Source organism: Pagrus pagrus (genome assembly GCF_965226575.1).
Source record: "Pagrus pagrus genome assembly, chromosome: 3".
NCBI lineage: Eukaryota > Metazoa > Chordata > Actinopteri > Spariformes > Sparidae > Pagrus > Pagrus pagrus.
In genome coordinates, this window is record NC_140187.1 from 21,106,202 (window position 1) to 21,121,057 (window position 14,856).

Genomic DNA, 14,856 nt, shown 5'->3' on the forward strand with positions numbered 1-14,856 from the left:
CGTTGATGTAAATGTGTGTAACGCTGTGATCCTACCCTCTCACTGAAGTTACATAGTGCAGAAACAAGTGATGGGGGGGTGGAGTGGCTGAGACAGAGACAGCATTCACCCTGTTACAAGACACTGTACCATCAACATGACTCTGAAGCTGTTATTTTCAGGTACAAACGTACATATGCTCCAGTGTAGGTGAGCTGGACTTCAGAGGCTGAAACCATGAGGAAGAAAATCAAAACTGTAAAGGATGTGTATAGACCTAAAGACCTCAAGAGGTCACTGCAGCTTATACTCATCAATAACTTACTGTATATTGAAATCTCAGGTGAAAACATGTCTGGTCAGGGAGATGTGGAATTGAACTATCATTACCAAGTTACCGAACACTGAAGTGTTTTAAACTCTGTGATCCAGTGGAAAAATAATGCTGCACAGTGATTAGTGCAGTTTTAGTTTTGGTCACTGCATCAAACACTAAAAACACCAGCGTACATTTTGTGTGCTGTTATGATCACTGATCACCTCCACCTGAGATTTTCTCTGCTCCCATGGAGGTGCATCTATTTTATTTCTCTAACTATTCCTGATCTCTCACGGTGCCATAAAACCATCTCAAGAGCATTCAGTAGCACATCGTGACTTCTTACTCATGCAGATCCATCTCTTGAAATACTTTGTTGACTGATGTGAAGTGTGGACATGGCTTGACCTATTAGCCCACACACCTAGCAGGAAACCACTCATCTGGTGTTGGTGGGCGGGATGTGTCAAAACAGACCTGACAACAAGGATGCGTCAGATCTGAGTCGCCACTGGATCGACCTTATTTTCGAATGTGAAAAAGTCCCCAGTGTGCATGTACGAAAAAAGAAAAGAAAAATAGAAAACCACAGGAAAAAATGTGTGATTTAAAAATTACTCAAACTGATTTAATTGATTATTAAAAAAATTGGTGATTAATTTAACATTTTACAGCCAATTGATTAAACAAATCTTCAAGACCGGGACAGGACTTACAACCAGCATATAAACACGGTCTTTAAATGTCTCCTAATCTCTGGTTACCTTACCTCTACTTCCTCATTTGTTTCACAATAGCAAATTTAAAGTGTGGTTTTCCAGGCCATAGCTCAGCTTTGGCAGCTCCACCTACACATTGAGGTTTGCTTCCTTTTTATGAGGTCATCATGATAAGAGTAAAAAAACAAAAAAAAAACAACAACACTATATTGTTCCTTGAGGTAAAAGTGCTACACTTTTTTAGCACTTACTGGCTAGCCTCAGTCATCACTGGTTTAGTTTTGTCCCAGCAGCGTACTTTATAAAGAGGTCTGTGGCCAATGTGATAACAGCAAATGTGTCATTGCATCTTGCTGGTGAGTTAATGCATGATTTTCATTTGACATAATAATATATCCTGTTTCTTTGAATGTTGAGGGTTCAAAGGGAATTCACCCATAACCGTTGTTTCTTTAAAATATCTTTTACACAAAAACATGACAAAATAAAAATATTTAAGAGGCTTTATGTAGCAATTTGTTGCAATTCACATTTATCAATTATTGGCCATATGTGAGTGGATTGTAACGACCCGTCTCTCTTGGTTGTAAAGGACTCAGATTTTCTGCCACAGTCCAAAGGATGTGACTTTAACACACCCTCCGCTAACAGAGAGCAACAGTAACTCACATTAGTTTAGAAATGGAGTCGGCTAATGTAAACTAACAACCGGCTGCCAGCGCAACACAAAAATCCACAGAGCCTCCATACTGACAAATATACTATATGTGAGATGTGACTTTTTATATTCAAAATACTTAATGGTGTTAATTTATGGATCTTCCCTAACCCTCAGGAAGAAAGCAAATCAACATACTTAATAGATGATACAAACAGATGAATGTACTGTGTATGTAATATTTTTGAAAAGAATAAATGTTTTTTTTTATAACCTTAAAGTGAGCCAATTTAAGAAGAGATCAGGTAGTATACATTTTTTTTCTGCAAAATTTAAGTGGAAACTTAAAATTGTATCGTTTTTTCTGTGACAATATTCCTCAATATTGTCTCACTAGGTTCACAGTGTGACTGCATGTTCCCTCATGTTGCACTCACTCTAAATAAAGTTTGTGGTTTTCTGCAAAAGCACACATCCTGTAATGTGTCAACAGCCCTTTGAAAAACAGCTTCTTCTGTTGAATAGCATCACACTGTGTGAGCATAGACATGCCACATACGCTGTAGCCTTGTTTATCACATACACAGTTCTGTGAGAGACAGAGAGACTTGACCTTGGATAAACTTCATTGCCATGACGGACAATAACACAACACAAAACTGTAAGTCTTGATTGAAGCTATATGAAATATCATCTAAATGAGCCGTAACATGATAATTCTTTACGTACGGTTTTATGTGTGATTGTTTGATTGATTGCCTCTAAAAGGTCGAACATGCACAATATTCATGATTAAGAATAAGACCAGCAGATCAACATGGACTTTTGGCAGCAATTACATATGATATTAAGTGCAAGTGCTGTGACTTCAACAGCTAGAAGCTGACCGTTGCCTACGCTGGATTTACTGAAATATAGTGGTCAATTTGTTATGGTAACAGTGGGAAAGAGTTAGGTCAAGTCAACCACAACAGCAGCATTAAGTACAGCTTATCTCAGTGTGTGGATCTGGTGGTTACCAAAAGGACTAGTTAGGTTACATTGTATATTAATTATATTGTGTTGACATGGGTGAGGTCTCAGCCCATGTTTATTTTCTAGAGCTGCGTCTTCTGTTAAACAGATCATCAAGATAAACACATGACAAATAGAATTTGTAAATTAAGTTAATACACAGAGCAATTGTGAACTGAAATGGTGATTCTTTTGTCACCTTTTTGATTACTGAACAGCTTCCCATTTGCTTCAGTAATTGCAAACACTGTTTGTGGGTCTGTGGTGACAGAAACCAGCACCCACCCAGAGAGTGGTGTGTTTTTCCTGTTAAGTACAGGAAGGGTTCATCTATTGACAACCAACATAAAACTTTTCCTATTAATATCTTTAAATGATCAATTGGTCAAATGTGTCTAATTTGAAAACGGTCGCTTGTAGAGACTCTCTTGTCGTACTTGTAGTGTTTATCACCGGACTGCAGTTCTCTTCAGCTCTTCGTGGTGCTTCTAGCATCTTTTTAGCATCTCATTGTTTTGGTTTTAATACCTGCAGATTTACTTATAATGCTGTTTTCACTCACTAAGCATTTTTTCAGCTGCAGCAGGCAGTCACAAACCTCTACAAAAAACTCACTGAATACTACTTGACCAGCACCAAACAGCAGACAGACAATGTTAGTGACTAGCTGGTATATTTAGCAGCTTTAGCCTGATATTTTTCTCATATTTGGTGGTGGAGACCAGAACAGAGCTGGAAAGAGAGTTAATACTAGATTCATCAGGTGGAAAAAATAAATACAACTCTGAATCAATGTTAATGCTGCTCTGTGTTTTAATAGACCATAACAATATTATAAGGCCATAATACATTAATGTGGTGTCTACATATAGTACTGCTGCACCCCCAAAGTAATGAATTCTACATTAAATAAATTATGTCTGCACCAAGCCAAAAGAAAGACACCAAAATTGTGGGATGAATGTGTCAGACTAGCTCATGAGTGCACACTAGAGCGATTTTAAAAAGGCAGGAATAAGAGGTTTGCACTTGGGTGTTATTCCTTTTATTCATTCCACAATTTTTGAATTAAGTATAAAGTACCATCTCTGTGGGGTCAGGTTAAGTGCACTTAAAGGTCAGCATGTGTTTTATGCATCTCTCTCCCACTCAAAATATCTTCCTCGACACCTCACACAGATTTTCATTCATGAACAACTTCATAATTGCCAATAGAACGATGCGTACTCTAATGCGATGCTACCATGGTTACAATGGGATATAATTATTCATTTCAGAAACTCAGATGAAACTGCGACTACATGAAGGCAGCCAGTGAAACACACTCACATTCACAAGATACCAAATACATCTTGTCTAGCTAAATACAATTGAAATTTGTATGAAATGTTGCACAAAACCTATAGGATTTTCCATTTGATGTTATTATGTAGTAAAATAAAAAGTGTTTTGATTTAATATTTTACTGTATTCAAGCAAGATATTGTTTCAGTAAAATGTGTGTGTAGTCTCCCTCTTTATGTTGGACTGAAACGAGGCTTTGCAAATGTTTTTTTCAGGTAGGAAACGCATCCAACATGTTTTGCTGAGCTTGTACTCTTGCAACAAAAACCTACTGCACTGTGCAATTACGTAGTTCACACATCCATGTGTGCGAACTTCTCAGAAAAACCACATCTTCTGCTGCTGACGACTGAGCAGATCCACTGAAGAAATGTAAATCTTTTGCTCAAGGGCCCCACATCTTTTCGTAATTTGTTTTAACGCCTTGTTTTTTCACAGCAGGGATTGAAACAGAAGCTTACACCTCTAACTGTTTGGCTGTTGTCTTTTTAACAAACCTGGTTTTGGGCTCATGCAGTGACCATCTTATTTAGCTATCCAAAATACAGTTTTATAATACATCCAACTGAACAAATCTCTTGAGCCCCGCCTCACTCCCAATTACAAACCAAAAGGTAACTACAATTGTAGTCCATGTGACAAACCCAGACAAAAGACTCAGCGAGCTGCATTCAGTCAGCTGAAGCTCTCTCCAATTGTGTGCCCAACTTACAACCTACCTGCCCTTACTGTATAATGAGGTCACGCATGGATGGCATTAGAAAGTAACAGCAGGTGAACAAAAAAACTTTTTTCCTGCAAAATTGATGTGTGCTCACTTAATTTCACTGTATGGTCAAATTGTTTTATTAAATATTTTATGCCAAATCAATGTATTATCTGCATTATTGTTTCATACTTTCTACAGTAAGAATAAACTTTCCCTAGTATTTTTCTTTGGCAATGCGGTGGTGCAATGCATTCGCCAGAATACATGCAATGTTTCTGCAAACCACAGATATGTTGAAACTTAAACTTTCTTTATGTTGCAACTTCATGTTTCTTTGAGTTCAGTGTTCTGTTTTATGTTGTGACATCACTGTGTTTATGGTCTGTTTAGGCTAAGTCACTTGGTTAGTGTAAGGAAAAGACCACGTTTTGGCTTATTATCCCCACAAGCATGGCTGGAAATGATCTGATGTCCTAGTAAAAAATATCCCGAGGTTTCATGCTTACAAGTGTTGAAACAACGTCTTGAACAATCCCCTCCGCCTCACAGCATGAATGTCAGCTGATATTGCGCGTAATGTGAACCTGATATTACACATATTGTAGAAATGTTTATATGGTATGTATGACATACAAATTAGAACGTATCTATGGTTTGCAGAAATGTAAAATGCCAACATTTTATTCTGGCCACTTGAGTTGGGAGCAGTAGCAAATGAGTCACCAGAATAAATGTTGGCAAAGTAAGTTTCTGCCAAACTACAGAGAAGTTAAAAGTTTTTTTTTTTCTTTCACAACACTGTGCTTATTCTCTGCTTAGGTTTAGGCACAAAAACCACTTGGTTAGGGTCAGGAAAACGTCATACCTTGGCTTAAAATACGTGTTTGGGTTGCCACAAACATGGCAACAGGAGGAGTTGATACAATTACAAAGAAGAATATTACCACAGTATTTTCGTCTGTTAAAACAGGTCTGGACAGCATCTTCAATTGTTTAGATGATCCAGGATGAATACAATTATTTTTCTGTGTTTCTCTAGGTGGGGACGGTTTTTTTTCCCACCCAACTAATCTACACACGCTGTTGGGAGTTATTGGTGCACTGCTGTTGCTCTCACTCTTTTGGAATATTTTTTGCTGTGTGTCACGATGCTGCTCAGGTAATAACAAGCTTTTTACAAAATCCACTGAAAACAAATCAATTTCCTGCATCTGATGGTGATTGTATTATTCCTTATACTGCAACAGGAAATGGGATGTGTCGTAGAAGGAAAAGACACAGGTATGTAGCCTGTATGTTCACTGTTCAAAGGAAAAGGCAAAATGATGATGTCCTCTGTAATGTTCTGTATTTTTAGAAGTCTTTGCCAAACAAATTTTTTTTGTTTGTCTGTTTGTTTATTTTAAGTAGGAGTCCAAGGCAGATGGAGGATAATCCTATTTATGGAAACATAAGCTACATGCAGACAAGTAAGTGCTCTGTACTGTACATGTGTGTCTCTCTGAGCCTTCATCTGTGTCTTACAGTGTGATGTTGTTTTCCACAGGCATGACTTTGCTCGCTGAAACGGATCCTTCACACTCAAGGGATCAACCCAGGGGCAATTATGATGCACAGGTAGAGTCTTTACAAAGACTGAGGTCCACATCATTCTCTGCACCTTCACACATAACTCTAACCTGCACAGCAACAAAGCTCAAAGCATAAAAAAATAAACAGAAGCAACATGAAAAAACTGGTTCAGAAGGACAGGATAGTGTTGGACCAAACTGGATAACTTTGCTAAATAGTCATTATATATCTGTCTTGTGCATATAATGTTGTGTGAAGACAATAAATCATTTGTTTTGTGTTTCTCTGTCCAGTCCAAAACTCAGGAATGCTACGCCAACCTGAGCCTGAAGGCTCCCAGGCTGCAGTCTGGCCGCAGCTCTCCACAGATCCAGTACTCAGATGTAGTTCATTTAGAGGAGCCGACGGAGTCAGAGAAGGATGATGAGGGAAACACAGACGCCCTCTCCACCATGTCTGATCTGTATGCATCTGTGCAAACTCAGCGCGCCAAAACCGTCGACAATGCGGACAGTGGAGAGGGCTACGCCAACCATCTCTGAGGGAAGGTTGACTGCGGATGCTGAGGTCATCTTTGTGCAACTTCAACCTGTCACCACAAGATGGCACTGTTTAATGTTTGACATTATATCAAAATTCACAACCCTTCTGTGTAGTGATGTAGTGAAAGTCAAACCTTTAACCGCTTACTATCTGAATTGTTTTTACTGGAGAATGTTCAAAGCATTTTTGGCCTTGTTTTGATGTTGCTGATGTTTCTGTAAGAAAGCATATAATTGCAAACTTCCTATATATTTTCTTGGTTCTGTAATAAGTCACACTGGTATTAATTAGTAATTGTGTTAAATAATTGTATCTTTACTGAAATGATAACCATGGATTATTAAAGCTCCCCATGTTTAAAACATAGAAATACTCTGCTTGACTACTTATTTGTGTCTGATATGGTTTTTCAACCAAAATGTTAAATTTCAAGTTTCAGCTTTTCTCATAATTCTTTCAAACTAGCTTGTTAAACTCAGATTCAAGGTGAGCACGGAGAAACTTTCTGCATTCATCAGATGAATGAGAAATGTCAAACTTTTCACATAAAATATTCTGCACAGTAAACATCCAACTGAAGTAACAATAAGCAAAACTGTGGGAGGACTTCAAAAATACTTTGCAAGATGGATGGATGGAAGTTTCATGACTGCATCAACATGAATGCGGGCCAGAGGGTCAAAGTGTGAGGGGGCGAACCCCCTAGTTTCGGCCCCATTGCTCGGACCACTTCCATCATTGAACTTGGCCTTCATTTTGATCTCAACTACACTCCCGTGAAGTTTTGTGACTATATCTTACTTTAGACTACAACTATCTGACTGTATAACTGTCTTGGACTGACTATATCTGTCCAAGACAGACCGACAGATAAATACCTTGCAAACTAAAAACATTGTCGATAAGGCAGTTTCCCATAGATCAATATCTGTCTCCATCAATATCTTTTAATCCCTACTCATAAAGTCAGTGGTGTTGTAAATTGTAGCCCCTCCTTGCTGTAATCTTTCATGAGGTTTAATTAATGTCACATTAATGTTTAAACCTGACAAATCCCTGACCCGAAAAAAGGATTACTGAGTTAATTTGTAACTCTAAATAAAACGTAATGAAAACAGTAGTAAAGTTTGTTTAAAGTAAGTTTTAATGGGGTGCCTCAGGAGCTCATTTGATAGAGCATGCACCCCACACACAGAGGCTGTGTCCTCGCTGCAGCAGCCCAGGGCTCAATTCCAACCTGTGGTCCTTTGCTGCATGTCATCCCCCGTCGCTTCCTCTGTGTTTCCTGTCACACATCACCTGTCCTGTCAAATGAGTCTTTATCATTTATCAGTTTTGTACTTTGCATTTTACATCATATTATATAACGATAGCAGTGATAAAACAGTTAAGGAAGTAATAATCAGTGTGGAAGACAATAAGCTTTTCTAATGATTAATAGCTAATTGCAGTACATCTGTGACATTGTCCTTGAACAGAACGAGGGAGTTCATATAACGGACACTCAGTTATCTACTTCTAACCACTATTTCAGCGACTGTGAAGAGTTTCTAAGTAACTATAAAATTCAATACAGAATCAGTGCTGCAACTGTAATCATGATTTTAATAAAAGTGAGAAGACAAAAAATTACATGATAACATGATGGCTGACATTTGTGTAGCATTAAAGATATAATATGTAGGCATTCTGCATAAAAATGTCTAAAAATGGGGTGGCCTGATAGCTCAACTGGTATAGCATGTGACTGGTGTACTGAAGGCCACTGCAGTCCTCAGCAGCAGTATGTTTTCCCCATTTGTTTATTGCGGCTTTCCAATATATTAGTTATATAACTTCTTAATCTGTAACTATTTATTTGCTTGCTTTAGTTTTTATTGTATTTTAAATGCAATTTTAATATTTGTATAATGTCTTCTAACCTTCAAAAGGAGGTTATACTATCGCCTATGTTTGTTTGTTGGTTTGTCAGCAGGATTACACAAAAACTACAGAAAGGATTTCCACAAAACTTGGATGGGGGATGGGTCTCGGCCCAGAATAGACCCTAATAACTTCTGGTGCGGATCCACATAAAGGGAAGCATCCAGAATTTTTTTTCTCACTTTCTTTAACATTGCTGTTTTTCAACATTGTCATTAGTTTCTCAGGGGATAATGCATGAATCTTGATGCATCTGGAGAGCTTAAAAAATGGTTAAGAAGTAATGGGTGGTTCAAAATTTAAAGTGATACGGGGCTATCGAGTTTGATAGTGGACTAGTCTTGATTGGATTAAAGGGGCTCTGCCTCTGGGAAGCACTTTGAATTGCCTTTTGTCTAATCAGTGCAATAAGATTAAACTTGTTTTGTTTTGCCTTGAATGTGAACTCAAATCTTTGTTGGGCAACCACACAACGCAGTAGAGGTAACTATGGTACGTCACACTTTTACTTATCAGACAGTTATTTATTAGAGGTCAAATTTCAACTTGGCCCGAGTGGTGTTATGTTCTTGATAACACTAATAAACTAATCGAGAAAATGTTTATATTATATGTGCTATGTCCTCTTGAAAATGTGATGTAAGTGCTTATTTAGCAGCCCAAATCATTCTCTGTCTATATACGTGACACCCAATTTTCCGATAAAGAATTTTCCATGAAGTGGACGAACGAATCAACATCAAAGTGTGTATCAGCGCCGTGTGAGATAAACTTTAAAACTTTACACAGAATGCAGTTAACTGGAAACTGATTGGAACTTGCAATCCTATTGAACACGATTAGATAAGACACTTTGTTGTCTCTATCATTTAATAAAAAAGACTGTAGTGATGGAGAAAAATCTTCAACCTTTGTAACTAATAGCATGCACTTCAACGCAGGCAATCACAATCGAGGCTGGACAAACTAACACCTGTTATCTGAAACTTATCGTCTTATCGAAACAATAAACTTTTTATTGACTCAAACGTGTTGTTTATTTTAGTAAGATACGACTCGTGGTTTACTCTTACGCCAAATTGTAATAAGAAAAAGACCTGACATGACAGCGTGGTAGGGCCTATATGACAGAATTAATCGATAAATCAATAGACTTTCTAATTGAGGAATCAGACACAGACGAGTTCACGCTTCCTTGATCCCCAGAAAAGTTGTCAGGAATGACAATAAGCAGATGTATATAGGTTGCTGAGATAAATACATTCTGCTTGATGTTTTATGATCTATTTGTTTGGAGATACTGTATTATTAAAGCTGGGTGGCGTAAAGGCAGGGCCACCCATAAAGGAGGTAAAAGGCAAGCTGCTCGAGGGGGCCATGTTCATCTGAATTAGCATATTATTTTGAACCAAAATACTTGAGTCATAACTCACAACAATAATAATAAAACGATTTATTATTGTTTTAGTAGGATGATGTAGCCTGTAATGTTAACGCCCTCTCCTGAAAATGGTGTGGGCCACATGACCTGAAAAATGTACTGATCTCAACTTTTAGCTAATGTTAGAAAAATTCAAAAAAAGAATGGCGAAGAGATGGAGGGAGCATGCAAGAGCCTTATTCCCAAATAATAATTTAATGACCAACTCTTTTTCAGTCAGCTGCTCTCAGCCAGACAAAAGATGTGAACCATAGCCAGGTGGCTAACGTTACAGCTAACGTTACGGGCCAAGTGGTAGCTCGTGTCAGTGAATGAGCCACCACCACCTGGGAGAAAGAGGATGATGTCAATAACAGCAAAGACATCCATGTGTTTATGTAGGAGACAGAGAGCATGCACTCTGTTGGTGGGTCAATATATATGAAAAGCCATTTTAGTCAATATTAAATAAACAAATGAATATGATTATTAAAAAATAAAATGGGGCAATAAATATAAAATAAATATAAATATATAAATCACACTAAGCCTTAATAAAATAAATGAGGTATTATGAAATAAAAGTCCCCTGAAATAAATAAAAGTTGTCCTTTTAAAATAAAAACCTATTCATTCATTAATTGAACTATATTGACTCATTTATACATTTGTGTTCACATTTGTTCATATATTTATTACCCATTTTACACATATCTATTTATCAATGCATTTATTTTGTTATTTTACATTGACTCAAATAGCATTGCATGTGCATGTAGGTGAAAGTGCAAAAGAAACCAACACAAGTCACATGCAAAATGTCACAAGATAAGATAAATATTGCTGATCCCACACTGGGGAACTTTGCTTGCATCAGCTCATGAGTCAAAAATAGAGGAAAAGAGTGATTTAGTGATAATACTGAGAACATGAATTACTGTATCTGGAAAAGTTCTGCAACAAGATTCAATAACTCATTAATTTAATATATGTACTCAGAACACTAGTTTCAAATAGCAGCTTATTCATTTTTTTCAGAAAATATATGCCTGTACTGCTTAGAAATAGTAAATGGTTATGGTTCAAAGAAGGAATCCATACAGTTGATGTGTTTCCAGTGCAAAGTGAATTAAACTTAACCATTAATATATAGAGACATCATAAGTCATCCTAATTTAACTAATTTCATCCAAATGGCTTATAGCTCACTATAATCTTAAGTGAGAAGGAGATGCTATTTTTACTTTTTAAGTCTAATTTAATAAAACGACCACTGGGGTTCATTGTCTTATTACACTGACCTTCACATTACAATATGTAATGTGTTACAGGAGTGTTACAGGATCTTTAAGGTTACCACATCAAAAACATTATATTATTAAAACTGACACGTTTTACGCTTTTCTTCTGCTTCCTTTTTAGTAACATTAGATATTTAATATATTATTTTTAAGTGCTCCTCTATATGCCCGTTTCAATTCTTTTTTTCTTTGTAGTCCAGCCCTGTAATTTAACATGCAACACACAGGAGGTGATTCATGTTGGCAGCCTTTCATACCACAAGGACAATGTTGAGCTATTAACTGAGGAGGCAGTTAACAGTGAGGTTGCCATTAATTATGTATTTTATTAAATCAATCTGTGAGAGCATGGCTTAAATATATAGAAAACAATTATAAACAGGTTTTAAATAATAAAAAAGATACATCAGTGTATTTTTTAACTCATTTATTTCAAATTTATAAAACACAACATAAGTATTTTTAATCAAACTCATATTTTACACATTTACTTACCACTGATATTTTACATACAAAACGTTTTCAACACTAAACATCTTTTGCTGAAAAACCCTTCAGCTCAAATCCCCAACACATCTTATTTCATAAACATGCATAATACCCATAATACCCAATCACATATCTGATAAACATATCTGCATTTTTAAAACAGCTGAAATGAAAATTTAAACCTGGACTGACTCATATGTTCCTCCGTGACAGATTAGACTTTGGAGTTTGTAGAGCTCATTTCTAGTTTTTCATCAGAGGTTATGGGGGTCTTGAGCTCTTCAGCACTGTCAAAGTCAGAGGGCATGTCAAAGAAAACCTCATCACTGAAGCAGCCCTCATCAGATGGAGATGCCATGAAGGACAGATTCATGACAAAACCAGTGAGCAGCCCACCGACTATCGATGCTGCAATGGTGGAGAAGATAGCTGCCACCTGGTAGAGAGCTTGTTCCTTCGCAGTGCGACCCAAGCCCGGCTTCAGCCCAGGAATCAGCTGCTGCAGTTCCAGGAGCTTTGGATCTCCCACAGGTGGAGCACGATGGGAAAAGATCTGGTACATGCTGGGCCCGTAGGTTTCCTCAGTGGCCAAGAGGATGGCGCAGATCCCTGCTGTGGATGATATGAGGCCGGTGAGCCCGTGGAGGTTGTGAATACCACACTGGTCTTGGATCCTCAGGCGTCGGGCCATAAAGGGGGTCAGGTACCTGTAGCCAAAGAAACAGGCAGTACAGCCCATTATGCCCAGAGCGTATGCACCTACAGGGGAAATCATCATGTCCACAGAAGCCCCAACAGTCACACCACCTGCCAGAGTCACATTCTGAATATCAGCCATCGTCAGCTTGCCTCTCTTATTGAACACTGCAGAGAGTGCGAAGGCGGTGATGGTGGATGAGCTTAGGCCTATAAAAGTGTGGAGTACTGCTCTGTGTTGGTCGTCACCCTTCAAGGTCAGAGCAGAGTTGAATGAAGGCCAGAACACCCAGAGGAACAGGGTCCCCAGTACAGAGAGGATGTCAGAATGATAGCTAGTAATCTCTTTAGCATGTCCCTTGTTCAGGCTCGGTCGGTACAGCACAAATGTCGCCCCTAGACCAAAGTAGCAGGCAAACAGGTGAATAAGAATACTGCCACCAGCATCGTTGATCCTGATGTATTTCAATACAGCCCACTCTGTCACAGCAAAGATAGGGACCTCCAGCAGAGCCATGACCAGCAGCTGAACAGGACCTGTCTTCCCAATCACGGCTCCGAAAGAGATGAGCACCACAGCGCAGGCAAACTCTGCATTTAGCAGGTTGATCACCCCCAGGTGGATTTGACCATTGTAGTAAAACTGGAAGAAACCTTGCATCAGGATGGCCCACTGGATCGCAAATGTAGCTGTGAGAAAGTTGAAGACCATCCCACTGAAGCCGTAGAATCGGAAGAAGGCCAGCAGGCAGCCGAAACCGACAAAGATCATCACCTGCACGTCGGCAAAGTAGGGATAGTCTCGATACAGGGAGTTATCCATTGGGTTGGTCTCATTGTTCTGCATTTTAGCATTGGCATTGTCATCATAAGTTACAAAGACAGCATAAAGAGCTATCATGACAATCTCTAACACTAGCACGAACGCCGGCAGGCGCACCTTCAAACTTGTAGACACATTCATGATGATGCACAACTCACAGGTTCTCCCCAGCTGCAGCAAAACCTCTTTTATACCACTATTTTATCAGATAAGAGCAGCTAATAGCAGTGGGTAAAGCGCATGTCCCCACACACAACACTGTAAATCAACTGGACTGGACTTTATTCCTTTGTCCTACCCAAGCTGTGCTAAACAGAAAAAATAAGCAGTAAACATGGAAATATGGTGCTCGCAATGAAATGAGCCCACAACTTTTCCAACTTTTCTGCAGGGTGTTGCAATATTAGTTTGAAGCTGGACAAAACAATTTTGAGATTTAAGAATGTATGGACTTTGAGAGTGTTTGAGAAAATGGGGAGGGACATGCAACACATGTGTTTGCTGAGCTCCTGATTATGTAATGTCAGTTTAGTTAATAGTAAATAAATAAATACGAATACAAAATAAATATGCCCATGAAATAACTCACAGAATAAATAATCGGGGAAAATGAATCCAAAAATAAATATAAATAAATGATTTCAATAAATAAATACTTAGGTGTTGTTTTTTCTTTTTAAATAAAAAACGATGTGTGTATGTATTATCCATTTTATCTATTTTGCAATTTATTACTTTAAAAAAAAATGTTTTTAATTTAATACTGATAAAATGGCATTCCATAACAGACAGGGGACATGACGGTATATGCTACAGATATGCTAACTCTTGTCATCAAGACGCTCATTTTTGTTGTTCTTATAATTGTAGGAATTAATAGATCGCAATTCTATGTATTATCTATAATATGATGATCTATGTGTCAGTTGAATTTCATGTTAGTATTTAAGTATTAGCTAAGTATGTAGGATATAGGCAATGTAACTGCATTTGTATAGAACCTTTCAAACACAGAGTTATTCAAAGTGCTTTACATGAGGCAAAGACAGTGATATAAGGACTCTTTCTCACAAAAGACATTTTGTCATTTGACAGCAGGAAAACCCCAGGTGTGAATAATAAGATCAATTATGACTAAATTCATTTTAGCTCAGTTTCAGGGTCCTGTTATTGTGCATGCTAGCTCAGTAACATTATTTGTTGAAACACCTGAACATAATATAGCTGTCATTAAGGTCATTCATATTAATATCACACATCTTTGCTTAACTAAAATGTTAAAATGTCGGCTGTACAGAAGACCTATTAGAGTAGTAGTAGTTTCAGTTTAGCCTAGACTAAGCTAAG

General features: G+C 37.9%; 2 protein-coding genes across 4 annotated transcripts; one reads left to right on the forward strand and one right to left on the reverse strand.

Annotated features, from left to right (window-relative positions):
- The first annotated feature begins 2,222 nt into the window (after positions 1-2,222).
- Positions 2,223-7,202, forward strand: LOC311254494 (signaling threshold-regulating transmembrane adapter 1-like). Of its 3 annotated transcripts, none has more exons than XM_084348278.1 (6): positions 2,223-2,336; positions 5,782-5,901; positions 5,990-6,023; positions 6,150-6,211; positions 6,289-6,359; positions 6,608-7,202. In XM_084348278.1, exons 1-6 carry the CDS (start codon positions 2,309-2,311, stop codon positions 6,854-6,856), a joined length of 564 nt encoding a protein of 187 aa, XP_084204404.1. In that variant the 5' UTR covers positions 2,223-2,308; the 3' UTR covers positions 6,857-7,202. The 3 variants fall into 3 exon arrangements, with proteins under 3 accessions (XP_084204404.1, XP_084204405.1, XP_084204406.1); XM_084348279.1 differs by having other exon boundaries at positions 6,153-6,211; XM_084348280.1 differs by lacking the exon at positions 2,223-2,336 and adding an exon at positions 4,253-4,405 and having other exon boundaries at positions 6,153-6,211.
- A 4,711-nt stretch (positions 7,203-11,913) lies between these two features.
- LOC311255362 (ammonium transporter Rh type B-like) lies at positions 11,914-13,650 on the reverse strand (the record flags this gene model as incomplete). Its single annotated transcript, XM_084349775.1, has 1 exon — positions 11,914-13,650. The coding sequence occupies one exon, from the start codon at positions 13,648-13,650 to the stop codon at positions 12,205-12,207; it is 1,446 nt and encodes a 481-aa protein (XP_084205901.1). The 3' UTR covers positions 11,914-12,204.
- Between the last annotated feature and the right edge of the window lie 1,206 nt (positions 13,651-14,856).

Bases quoted from the DNA above. Each gene is read 5' to 3' on its own strand.
- LOC311254494 (XM_084348278.1), top strand. From the start codon at position 2,309: ATGACGGACAATAACACAACACAAAACT. The intron at 6,024-6,149 runs GTATGTAGCCTG...GTTTATTTTAAG, and splicing joins CGTAGAAGGAAAAGACACAG to TAGGAGTCCAAGGCAGATGG. The intron at 6,360-6,607 runs GTAGAGTCTTTA...TTCTCTGTCCAG, and splicing joins GGGGCAATTATGATGCACAG to TCCAAAACTCAGGAATGCTA.